General features: G+C 45.3%; 1 protein-coding gene across 1 annotated transcript in view; it reads left to right on the top strand.

The window, feature by feature from the left end:
• Nucleotides 1–11,878, top strand: part of LOC134359967 (UDP-N-acetylhexosamine pyrophosphorylase-like protein 1) — a 33,829-nt gene extending 21,951 nt beyond the window's left edge. Inside the window, exons 6-9 of the mRNA XM_063073881.1 lie at nt 1,296–1,436; nt 3,259–3,447; nt 4,208–4,274; nt 10,639–11,878. Of these exons, the coding sequence (XP_062929951.1) occupies nt 1,296–1,436; nt 3,259–3,447; nt 4,208–4,274; nt 10,639–10,698 (457 nt within the window). The 3' untranslated portion in view covers nt 10,699–11,878. The remainder of the gene's footprint in view (nt 1–1,295; nt 1,437–3,258; nt 3,448–4,207; nt 4,275–10,638) is intronic.
• The last annotated feature ends 1,558 nt before the right edge of the window (nt 11,879–13,436 follow it).

The following is a 13,436-nucleotide window of genomic DNA, read 5'->3' as shown; positions in this document are numbered from 1 at the left end:
TGCTTGTGTTCTGTTATTTATTTCAGCCATCGGACACTGAATAAAAAACAGTGACATGACGCTACTTCATGCAGAAAGGCAAATAAAGCAGTCCATTATCTGAAGCAACACTCACAAAATGCTGGAGGAAGTCAGCAGGCCAGGCAGCATCGATGGAAAAGAATAAACAGTCGGCCCTTCATCAGGACTTATCTGCACTAGGTGTCTGCGCTGATTTTGTTCAGTTACAGTCAATCAAAAGAACACGGCAGCATACACTGTATGAGTTCCTCCCATAACTATTAGGAACATAAAGTTCTATAGTACTGGAGTAATATTGGTAGTGTTCTAATTTGTTCTGAATTTCATTTAAATACATAATTTTTTACTCGGTTAAATGTAGTTTGTCTTTTTTAACTATTTCCATGAAACTTCGGCTAATTGGAGCAGCTGCTTAGTTGGGCCAAAATGTACTGGTCCCAATTAACCAGAATCCACTGTGCTCAGATAGGAATGTAGAGAGGGAGATGGGCCTAATGTAAGCAACTGAGGTTAGTGTGAACTGGCACCATGGTCAACATGGATAAGATGGGCCAGAGGGGCCCATTCCTATGCTATCTCCATGAACGTCCTTTGGAAATCCAAATACAACCAAAAGTTTCCTCATGGGCAACTGAAAGAAATTTGTCCAACCTGATTTCTCTCTCATGAAGCCATACTAACTTTATTGTCCTATCATGAACATGAGAATGTCTACAGGTCCTGGAAATCCAAAGCAATACACACAAAATGCTGGAGTAACTCAGCAGGTCAGGCAGAGTCTGTGGAAATGAAAATAACAGTTGATGCTTTTGGCCAAGACCCTTCTTCAGGTCTGAGAAGGAAGGAAGATGATGCCAGAATAAAAAGGTGGTTGAGGGGCTTGCTGAAAGGTGATGGGTGAAGCCAGGTGGGTAGGAATGGTAAAGGGCTAGAGAAGAAGGAATCTGATAGGAGAGGAGAGTGGACTGTAGGAGAAAGGGAAGGAGGAGAGGATGTGGGGACGTGATGGGCAGTTTCTTAAGGATATATTCCAGCACTTTAGCTGTTTTCGTCCCTCTTTGCCTGATAAGTACTGTTACATTTATAGTTTTCTAATTTGTTGGATTTATAGAATCCAGGAACTTTTAGAAGATGATAATCACTTAGAAACCTTGGGACCAGAGTCCTGGGGGTTGTCAATCCACGGACTTCTGAGTTTGATTTTAATTTCCTCCTTCCTTTCTGCCTCCTATTTCTGCATTAACTTCGTTATGTTCTCCTGTTACTCCCTGCAGAGAGTACGAACCAAAACTGAAGCTTCATGTGGCTAGGAAGAAGATTCCCTATGTTGATGAGGAGGGCAACTACGTGAAACCAGAGAAGCCCAATGGCATTAAGATGGAGAAGTTTGTCTTTGATGTTTTCCAGTTTTCCAAGTAAGTTGTGTGGGAGGGTCTGGTCAAACCTCAGCAGCTGCTTCGTCCTGCCCTTCTGCAGCCGTACTCACGGTACAGTCAGATCTGTGGCAGTCCAGTTCCTCCTCCTGCTGTAGCTGGTTGGGTCCCTGGGTAATAGAATATCCCAAAGAGCAGGCGACTGGTTAGGAACATCAAAGAACAGACCACAGAGGGGGAGGGGGTATTGTGATTTATAAACAGACAGTGGAAATCGGGGGGGGGGGGGAAGAATTCACAGGTGCTGGAAATTTGAAAAAGTTGGCTTTAGGTTGCAGAGAAAGTACAGGAGCGATGAAGAGGATGGAGAACCAAAGGGAATGTCTGTAATGGGCTGTGGCTGGAGTAGCAGTGATTAGCGGGGCAGTTAGGGCAATACAAAGAAAGGGAAGGGAAGTGAAGTGTTGTGGAATGCAGGCTGTACGAATGGAGAGGAGAAAACTCAGCCAAGGCTGGAGAAGGGTGAAAGTAGCCAGTGAGGTTCCTGAAGTTGCAGAAGTCAGTCCTGAGTACGGAGGCTGTCACTGTGCCCAGATTGAAGATGAGATGCTGTTCTCAAACTTACGGCCTCTTTGTACTTGTGCAGCAGGCCGCAACAGAAAGTTCAGATTGTGATGGAAAATTAATAAGCAACAGGAGGCTCAGGGTCATACTTGTGCCCAGAATGTGGGGCTCTCCCAATATATGTACTTTCTCGACAGTAGAGGCAACTATATTAATACCGGATTCAGTAAACCTGGAAAGACTTTGGCCCTCTGTGTCTAAACTAAACTATGGGTAAACTGATGTCCCTCACTATATAGCTGCAGTAAGGCTACGTCCACACTAGACTGGATAATTTTGAAAACGCAGGTTTTGCGTAAAAACGACAGGCGTCCACACCAGGCGCTCTTAAAAATATCTCCGCCCACATTAGAACGGATATTTGGGCGAATCTTCTCCTACTGGGCATGCTCAGGACACATCTACAGAAAACAAGCGAAGAGGAAACGGTATACTTGGTACACATTTGTCTAGTTACAGACTAGAAAAACTTGAAAGGAATTGCTGTTGGCTCTCGCACAGGAGGACTTAAAACTAAAAAAAACAAATACTGGAGCCTATGGAGGCAACCGACGGGAAGTTCACGGACAGTATGACCCAGCTGACGACGAACATTGAAAAACTGACTAACTCTGTTGCATTAATAAAGCACCTTGTTAAATGTATAAAACGTCTGCATCAGCGTTATCTTGTATTTCCATACAATGTTATATTAGGCTGTTACACATCTGTTGTCAGAGAAGTACTTGCATAAATAGGTAAACCACCTTCATACAAGCAAGGACAGGAAACAAGGCAAAGTGAGTGTACTTATTTATTCGGTAAGTTATGGGTCAAAGTATTTGGTGAGTACATTTCTAACTCTTCTGGCTTCAGTCTCATTGCCGTCTGTTCTGAAATTGTTAGGTTGTGTGGGGGGTTGTGTTCAAGAAAACAATGAAATGCCGTGCTGCTGCCATCTGTTCCGGCACATCATGACGGCATTTTTAAAAGTATCCGTTTACCCCATCCACACTGCTCTGCACAATCAGTGTTTTCAAATTTACACACTCTGGAGAGTGTTTTAGAAAAGCTCAGTTTTCGGGGGAGGAAAACGCCATTTCAGTGTGGATGGAGGGTTAAAACGAAGAGAAAAAGCTTCGGTTATGGATTTATCCGGTCTAGTGTGGACGTAGACTAAGTTGCATAGTCCTGCCCTGTGCCCGCCTATACACACACACACACAGTTTAAAGATGTTTTCCTGGTTCTGTTCCTGCTCAGGAATTTTGCTGTGTTTGAGGTGCTGAGGGAGGATGAGTTCTCCCCTCTGAAGAACGCGGAGAGCACTGGTGGCAAAGACATGCCCTCTACTGCCCGGCGTGCTCTGCTGTGGCAGCACTATCGCTGGGCCGTGCAAGCTGGCGCTCACTTCCTCGACGACAAGAACAACCGTGTGCCTGTTCTCAGCCAGTAAGTTGTTGAACTTTCTCCTGTCTCTTGGGCTCGGTAGCTCCAGGTTGTCTTGGGGAGGAGGCCGGGTCTAGGTCAAGGAATCGACTGGGTTTGAGCAAGAAGTTGGGATCTGGGCCCAGCAATCTAGGCTAGACTCGGATGGGTGGGCAGAGATGGCAGCAACATCTGGCTAGGGTGGGATGAGAAATTATAAAACCATTTTCTCTTCTTGTTCATGGTTCTATTTTAGAATGAAGCTGAAAACTAAAGGTACTAGTTCGAACCTGTTCTGCTCCGATCGTAACTCTCCAGGAGGGTAGCTGCGAATCCAGCTCCTTGCTGGATGTGTTGTGTTGTGGGAGCGTGTGGCAGGTGGGCCAGACCAGTGGTGAATCTGTCCGAGGTCAGTTTGTGGATGCAGCCAGTCTATAGTTGCTGCCTCTGCCCAGCAGCTGAACAGCAAACACGTCTGAGCCACAGCCAGATCGGGGAGAAGCAACAACCTGCAACGGTCAGAGATGTAGGTGGTCGACGGAGGAAGGGAGCTGGAATGTTCCCTGTTCCACAGCATCGAGTACTAGCTTTGTTCAGATCCATCCCTGAGCCCCGTGACCCCCAATCTGGCTTTAGCAGATTGACTTTAAAAGTCTCCTCCGGTGTTGAATGGGCGCAGGGGTCACCGGAACCAAATGAGAGAGGAAATCTGAGGCCAGCGAGAAACTGAGGCGTGTCTGAACCCAGAAGGGCTTTCTTGCTGAAAATCTTGTGTTCTCTGCAGGCTGCAGGAAACAGAGGATCCCCCCGTCGTGTGTGAGATCTCACCACTTATCTCTTATGAAGGGGAGGTAGGTTAAGAAACTTGCAATTTTCATCAGCAGCATTGTGAAGTGCAGGCAGCACTGAACTTGTGAATATTTCTTAATCATTGACCAGCCCCAGGAGTCTCTCCCAGTATAACACACCTGCAGTTCTGGGGGCAGGTCAGTCTTTGTGGGTACCGTACTGATGGAGACAGGACTGCCTATAACATGGGTACAGTACTGGTGTGGAATGGGCAATCTTTGTTTAACAACTAGGGTACAGTATTGGTGGGGACAGGTATGTCGAAGTACTGTCCAAAGGCCTTAGGCATATATGTATAGCTAGGGTGCCTAAGACTTTTGCTCAGTACTGTATTTGTGGAGCAGACAGCGAGTTTGTAAATCTGGCGGGAATGAAGGGTGTCGAGGATGGTGAGGATGGAGTACCACAGGAGGGGTGTGAGACAAGTGGCAGAGAAGGAGTGCCAGGAGCAGGGGGTGGCATAGAAACATAGAAGATAGGTGCAGGCCTAGGCCATTCGGCCCTGCGAGCCTGCACCGCCATTCAGTACGATCATGGCTGATCATCCAACTCAGAACCCTGTACCTGCGCAGACACTGAGACAAGTGGCAGAGAAGGAGTGCCAGGGGCAGGGGGTGGCTTGTGTACAGACACACCCAGCCCTGATACACCAGGCAAGGTCATTTGATTACAAACAATTGGTTTATTGATTATTCTCAGTCCACAAGAGACCAATATCAGAATCAGATTTATCATCACTCACATATGTCATGAAATTTGTTTTTTGAAGCAGCAGTACAGTGCAAAAGTCTTGGGCACCCTAGCTAAATATACATCAAAGACTTTAGCACAGGATTGTATGTCTGTATAACACATGTACAGTACTGACAGAGATGGGTCTGTCTGTATAACATGGGTACAGGACCGGTGGAGATAGGTTTCTGTATAACAATGAGCATTGTTGTTCATGTACATCACGAAAGCATCACTGAGCTCCGTAAAACTCCTATCAACTCATCCTTTGCTGCTGGCCACTCGGCAAATTTTGGACCTATGGCTCCTGTGGGCTTTTATTTTTCTGTACAATCTGCCTCCTAGAGCTTTCTAAGACTGACTAAGATTCATCTAGAGTACATCCCACCCTGTGTGTTCCTTGTTACCTCAAACTTCTAAAAATTTGTCTGTCAGGTTTGGCTTGTCTGACACGCAGACTGTGCTGTGATCACATCACACGGCTGTCAGTCTCAGAGCTCCCTGCGGTGTGAGCAGCGGCCACTAATGCTTCAGAGCTTCAACCTCTGCATATCCTCAACTTGTATGTTCAGCAGGCACATACAAAAATATTTTGGCAATATTTTATTGGAAAAAAGATCGCAGTGTAGCTGTAAAGATATTGGACAAGACAAATGATATGGAAGGGGTCTTTTCTGGATTGTCTTAAAAGCCACCCAGCTTGATAGTCATAGAGAGAGACGTCATGCAAATGGATCTTTTGGCTCACTGGCTGTGTTGACCATCAAGCACCCATTTACATTATTCCTACATAAATCCTAATTATTAAAAATTACTACATTCCCATCAGCCACCCTCTCCCCAAATTGGGTGGCACAGTAGAGTAAAGGTTAGCACAGCACTTCACAGTACAGGTGACAGGGGTTCAATTCCTGCCACTGCCTGTAAGGAGTTTGTACGTTCTCCAGGTGGTCAAGTGGGTTTCCTCCGGGTGTTCTGGTTTCCTCCCACAGTCCAAAGGCGTACCAGTTGGTAGGTTAAATGGTCATTGTAAATTGTCCTGGGATTAGATTATGAGAACACTCAGTCCTCTTTTATTGTCATTTAGAAATGCATACATGCATTAAGAAATGATACAATGTTTCTCCGGCATGATATCACAGAAAACAAAACAGACCAAAGACTAACACTGACAAAATCATATAATTATAACATATAGTTACAGCAGTGCAAAGCAATACCATAATTTGATGAAGAACAGTCCATAGGCACAGTAAAAAAAAGTCTCAAAGTCCCTGAGTTGATCGACTCCCGAGTCCCCGATAGCAGAGGCAAAAGGGAGAAACTCCCTGCCATAAACCTCCAGGCACCGTCAACTTGCCGATACCTTGGAAGCAGCGGACCACAGCCGACCCTGAATCCATCCGTCCGAAAACTCCGAGCTTCCGAGCAGACTCTCTGATACAGCCTCCTGAGCGCCATCCTCTGCCGAGCCCCTTTGACCTCTCCCCGGCCGCTGAAACACGCAAAGCCGAGGAATTTCGAGGCCTTTCAGCTCCAGAGATTCCGGTTACCACACAGTAGTAGTGGTAGCAAAGCAGACATTTCAGAAGTTTTCCAGATGTTCCACTGTGCACTCACATTTGTCTCCATCAAATCAGGATTGTGCACTGCCCCTACTTGACAGATAACAGATATTCATCACCGGAGAGGCCGCGTGCACTGGCGTCGCGCAGCCATCATCTGCCAGTAGGCTGGAGTTAAATCAAGGATTGCTGGGCATCCTGCTTGAAGACTATTCCGTGCTGTATGTCAATTTTAAAAAAATTAATTCTACTACTCGCTACAGATAGACAATTTACAACGATCAATTAGCCAACCAGCCAAAATGTCTGTGGGTGGAGACCCATGTGGTCACAGCAAGAACTAGCAACTGAGCCATGTTGTCACACATCACTGTGGAGTTTGAAGTTTTTGTTGTGACCACATGGATTTCCTCCCACAGGTATTTGGGAGCAGCCGAGGTAAGGATTGAATCTGAAACTGTGAAGTAACAGGTCTGCTAGTTGTGCCACTGTGCTGCCCCCTTGTGAAAAGAAAGGGTGAAAATTTTAAGTAACTTTGGGCACTTCCTCCAAATTTTAATTTGAAGTAAGTGCCCAATTGTATTACATTTAAATAGTAAAATGAAGTAGTAAAATGGATTCAGCAGTGGCTGGATGGGAGACGCCAGAGAGTAGTGGTGGATAACTGTTTGTCAGATTGGAGGCCGGTGACTAGTGGTGTGCCTCAGGGATCTATATTGGGTCCAATGTTGTTTGTCATATACATTAATGATCTGGATGATGGGGTGGTAAATTGGATTAGTAAGTATGCAGATTATACTAAGATAGGTGAAGTTGTGGATAATGAAGTAGGTTTTCACAGCTTGCAGAGAGATTTATGCCAGTTAGAAGAGTGGGCTGAAAGATGGCAGATGGAGTTTAATGCTGATAAATGTGAGGTGCTACATTTTGGTAGGACTAATCAAAATAGGACATACACGGTAAATGGTAGGGCATTGAAAAATGCAGTAGAACAGAGGGATCTAGGAATAATGATAGAAGTTTATAAGATTACGAAAAGTATAGATAGTGTAGACAATATCTTTCTCCCAGGGTTGAAATGTTCAATTCCAGAGGGCATGCATTTAAGGTGAAAGGGGGTGATTTCAAATGAGATTCCCCTGGAATTTAGAAGAATGCATGGGAATCTCATTGAAAACTACCGAATGTTGAAAGGACTAGATAGGGTGGATGTGGAGAGAGTGTTTCCTATGGTGGGGGTATCCAGAAATAGAGGGCATGGCCTCAAAATTGCAGGATTTTAGAACAGAGGTAAGAAGGAATTTTTTTTAGCCAGAGAGTAATGAATCTGTGGAATGCTGTGCCACAGACTGCAGTGGAGACCAAGTCCATCACTACATTTAAGGCAGAAGTTGATCATTTCCTGATGGGTCAGGGCATCAAAGGATATGGTGAGAAGGCAGGTGTATGGGGTTAAATGGGATCTGGGATCAACCATGATGGAATGGTGGAATAGACTCAATGGGCTGAATGGCCTGATTCTGCTCCCGTGTCTTATGATCTTATGAGATGTGAGGAACAAGTTTTTTATGCAGAGTATGGTGGGTGCCTGGAATGCATTGTCTGGGGTGGTGATAGAGGCAGAAACATTAGGGGTATTTAAGAGGTTTTTGTGGAAAATAGAAGGATATGGATGTCATGTAGAGATTAATTTAGTTATCACTTGATTGCTAATTTAATTGGTTCGGCACAGCATTGTGGACCGAAAGGCCAGTTCCTGTACTATAATCCACAGATGGTGCCAGTGAATTTGAGAATTGCAAATACTAGAGAGAGAGGGAGTGGGGGAAGAGTGTCAGTGTGACAAGAGACTGAGAGACCCAGAAAACAGTGCAAAATTGGTGGTGTGAGCGGGGTGAATCATGTGGGATCAATAATTCAGGATATGTGGAAACTGTTGGGAAATGGTACTGAGTCAGAAGATCAGCTTTGATCTTAATGAATTGCAAATCAGGATCAAAGACTGAATCACTTATTCCTACATAATTCTCTTTTCTTAATCAAGTAGTACTTACCCACGCTCAGTTTGAGTTTGCCAAGACCATTCAAATCCAGGTTCATTACACCCTGGGTCTATACACGGAATGAACAGCTGAATTCCAGAAGCGAGTGTGACACTAAGACAGCATTTGACCGGATGTGACACTGAGGAGCCCTGGTAAAAACTAATGTCAACTGGCACTAGGGGAAATGTTCCATTCGTTGGAGTTGTGCCTCACACTGTGTGGAGAAAGAATCTCAGTTTAAGGACAGTGCTGCTGTTAACGTTTGGGAGTCCAACTCTTCCACAGTGAACTGGGAAGGCTCACTCGTGTTTGGAGAGGGTCGGCAGTGGGAAAGGAAAAGAGGATTAAGGTGCACAGAGGAGTGGGAATTGTTGGAGGAGATCCATGTCCAATAGAAGTAATCCTGCACGGACTGCAGGATACACCGAGTCCTAATGGCTGTAAAAGAATAGTGAAGCAGGTTGGTGAGCTACAGACACACATGGGAACACTCTGTTGTCACAACACGGCTTTAAAATGGTCAGATTCAGATGCTTAATATCTCCAATAAAAAAGAGAAGGTGGGGTGCCCCTGACAACTAGGGAAGGGAGGGATCCTTGAGGGGCCAAGGGGAGAATCTGCTGGCTGGGGCTGTGGGGCAGAAGATCTCACCATGCACTGGGGCAGTCTGTCGGACTCCAGGGAGGGAAAGGGAGCTGGGGGACAATTGTGCAGGGACGTTTCAGTGATTTGTAGGTAGTGACAGGGAGGGTTTCAGTTAGCTGAATATCCATTGGGAAGGTGTTAGAATAAAGGGAACAGAGGGGGAAGAATTTTTGAAATATGTTTAAGAGCCACATAAATTGGTGGCCATTGTCAATAGGAGGATAGGCTACAAGATGAGATCAGTGGGTGAAACGGGCTGAGAGATGGCAAGTGGAGTTTAATCGTGATAAGTGTGAAGTGAAGCATCTTGGGAGGATGGAGAAGGGAAGGATACATGCAATAAATAGCAGGGCCCTGGGGATTCACGAGGGAACAGAGGGATCTTGATAAACATGTACAAGGATCCCTGAAGGTGACAGTACAGGTACAAAAGGTGCATGAAATTGAGAGGAATGGATTGTGTGGAAAAGGCTGAGTCTTTTCCCCAGGGTGGAAATGGCAAACACGAGAGGGCATAGATTGAACATCAGAGACGTGTAAGGGAAGATTTTTAAGATAGTGCTATGTGCCTGGAATGTCCTGCTGGGAGTGGTGGTAGAAGCTGATAAGAGGCACTGAAACATAAACAGGCAGACAATAGGATGCAAACTACGTGCAGACAGATGAGATTAGTTAGGTTAGCTTGATCGGCATAGGCATGGTGGGCTGACTGTTCCATCTTTACAAGGAAGATGTTTGTGGCTGGTGGTTGTCCATCGCAGCCTCAGAACATCAGTGCAAAGTTCTTCAGGGCATAAACACAGCTATCTTCAGCTGTGCTACGTTTCTTTCTCTTCCATCACAAAGACAACTCCTCAGTGAATGAAGCAGCTCATGTCTCTCTGCAACAAGACTGGGAAAACTTTCTCACTGTTTTGAGCTGATGTTCCACTCAATCATACAAACTGAGTGTCAGGGAATTTCCATATTGAGCATGATAGAATCTTCTCTCACCATTCAATGGCATTTAATGAATCCTTGAAGGGGGAACTTTCAGGGCTTTGAAGAAAGGATAGGGCTTAAGGCAGCTTCTTCAAAGCACTGACAATTCAAGCATGATAGGCTGAATGGCTGCCCGTACGTGGGATTTGTCACAGTACTGGAGGGAATAAGTTTGTGCACTTGACTTGCGTTCTGCCGAGCAGACAAATTGCCAGGGGCCAGGTGGTACCTGCCCGTGCAGTCTGCTCTGGAGTGTTGTGAGGGACAGCTGGTTTATCTCCCTATTACATGTCTGCACCTCTAACCAGCAAATCTGTATGGCCAGGTTTGATCCTGTGAGTGTCAGTCCTCCTGAAGAAGTGTGTGGTGACCTGCTGTGTTTGACTTTATTTTCCAGGGCCTGGAAGAACGCATGAAGGATCGGGAGTTCCAATCCCCGCTGCTTCTAATGGACTGACATTTGGGAGGACCCATTCAGCCAGCAGACAGACCTCACACACAGGGCTTGAGCTTGTGCCTTCATTTTGACACTGCTGACTTTTAAAAAATAATCTATTTTCTGTTTTTACTGACTTTGAAAGCCTGGCTGGCAGGTTTATCTATTCCATGAGGCTGAATCTTCCCTGGAACTGCACAACACCAAGGTCCTCAGATAGAGGTGACCTCTGCTGCCTCGCCATCTTCCAACCTGGATTGTGTGCAGTCTGTGCTCAGCAACTGCACCCTGCTGGGTTCTGGGGTCATTGGCTCTCATTAAATCCCAGCACGTGCATACAGGGGGTCGCTTCTGCTCCACACTTAGTAAACACCAGCAAATTAGGTTGAAGGGTCACTTACCCTTGCAGTACTCTAGCAGCATGGGTTCAGGGGTTGCCTCTAGCTTTCCTTGGTAGCCCCAACCAGCCAGCGGGACTCGGATGTCCCTCAAATCCCAGAATAATCTTATCTCATGGGGAAAAGTTAGGATAATGCAAGGTACTCCCCACTATTAAGTTATGCATAAAAAGTAAAATATTTCATATCCATGGGGGTGTGGGGGGGGGGAGCGAAACACAGTGCTAGTTTATCAAATATCATGATTAATCAAGAGTTAAATGTGTTCTCACGTGATCAATACCAAAGGGTTATGTAAGGGAACTGAAATTCAGTTGCCGACACAGTTTTGGTGATTTGACAATCAATATTAGCTAGCAGGCAAGAAAATGGACAGAAGTGATGTCCAGCTCCAGGGATGCTTGGGCACTCTCTCCTCAGTGCCATAGTGTCAGCCTGGATGCCCCCTCTAAAATGCCAGTTATCAGGGAGCTTTGGTTAGAGAAGTTCTGGATAACTGAACTTTTACCATATCGAGACAAGGCCCCAGGCACCGAATGTACTCCCGGACACAGTTTGGTGCCACACCCAATGATCCAACTTCTCTTTAAATATTGTTTTCAAGTCCTGCTCCTGTTCTTCCAGCTGTCTCCCTAGTTATTCTGATAATCAGAATGCTTTCTCTTCTGCAACCTACTTGTGAGTGATCGTGGATGGGATGACCCAGCCTTTTGTTGTGCGAGTTCAACGTCAGCAGTGTGATTGATGAGCTTTAAATCAGATATCTTCATTACTAACAATAAAGTGCTTTTCTGGCCCTGTCAGTAGTCTCATTTCCCTTCATTTATCTAACTCTTCACTGGACCTGACAACCTGATTCTCAGTTCCAAGTTTGTGCAAGGCTGTGAATTTACTTTCAAACCTTAGCATTACCTACAGGACAAAATGAAGGTGGTATGTCGTGTGAAACCTAAATTAGCAACGCTAAAATTAGAATTAACAATCCAGAGACACAAATTTACATCCAAACAGTGCCAGCCGTACTAAAATCGTAGTTCAACAGTGAAGCCAGCATGCAACAGACCAGTGTTGCTCAATAGTCTTCTGTGGCAAGAATCAGTGACAACAGAAACCACTTCTGATATTTTAGTTGTATTTGAAGGCACAAGCTCAGTGCCTCACTCATTACATTTAGAGCACTTCTTTCCATTACTGTAACTGACCTACACTGCCATATCCATAAGACAGTAAATCATAAGTCTTGTAAATCAAAACAGAACTGCAGATGTTGTAAATGCTCTTTTGTCTGCATTCTCACTCTGCTTTCATTGACCAGATAACCTTGTTTAAAGTTTATTCACTCTGTCAGAGACATCCCCTCTCCTCCACCCTCTCTGCGACTTTAAATTTCTGTTGTCCCTTTCCCAGCTCTGAAAAAGGGTCTTTGAACTAAAACATAAACAGTGTCTCTTCTGCAGTGAGGCCTGGCCTACTGAGTATTTCCAGCATTTTCTGTTCTTCTATTATATTGGTAGATGACTTGGCTTCTGTAAGTTGCCCTTTGGATGGGTAAGTGGTGCAAGCTGGTTGGAGTTGATGGAAATGTGAGGTGCCATGTCACAGGTTATAGTGGAAGATGAAAGTTGCTTGAGCATGATGTAACATTTTGGCATGAGCAAACAATTGGTTAGGTATCAAGAAATGAAGAGTGGCTGTGCATAGGTCAAGCTTTGTGAGATGCGTGGAACAGTCTTTGTTTCGGTCCTGGACATGAGACTTCTGATGCTGGAACATGGCGCAAAAAGAAACAAACTGCTGGAAGTCGTCAGTGGGTCAAGGCAACATCTATGGAGGGAAATGAACAGTCAATGTTTTGGGTCGAGACCCTTCATCTGGACTGAAAGATAGAGGGGAGATAGCTTAGTATAAAATGGGAAAGGAGAAAAGTGGGGTAAGAGCTGGTAAGCAAAAAGTGGATCTGGATGAGGAGTGGTGACTGGCAGATGGGAAAGAGGAGAGAGTGATGGAGGCTGTGAGGTGTTGTGGAGATGAGAGGTCTGCAGATGATGGAATCTGACAGGAAAGTGGAGCATGGGACCAAATAAGAGGGTGTGGTGGACAAATGAGAACAGTGGGAGGAGTATGTGGGTGATGGGCAGTTGGAGTAGGTGGGGTAAGGGATAGAAACAGGGTGGGGATGTGGAATGGGAGGTGCAGAAATCTGCAGCAATGATTGATTTGCTGGAAGAACTTAATAGATGAAGCAGCATCTGTGTAAGGAAAGAAATTGTCCATATTGAAACTTTGCACCCTGACAGAGAATAGAAAGGTGAGATGGTGATTGGCGAGATAGGATTCTGAGGCAGGTGTAAGATCATGGGC

This window comes from Mobula hypostoma, chromosome 21 (assembly GCF_963921235.1).
Source record: "Mobula hypostoma chromosome 21, sMobHyp1.1, whole genome shotgun sequence".
Classification (NCBI taxonomy): Eukaryota; Metazoa; Chordata; class Chondrichthyes; order Myliobatiformes; family Myliobatidae; genus Mobula; species Mobula hypostoma.
Note: the sequence above shows the minus strand (reverse complement) of the source record. Positions and strands in the feature narration are given on the sequence as shown.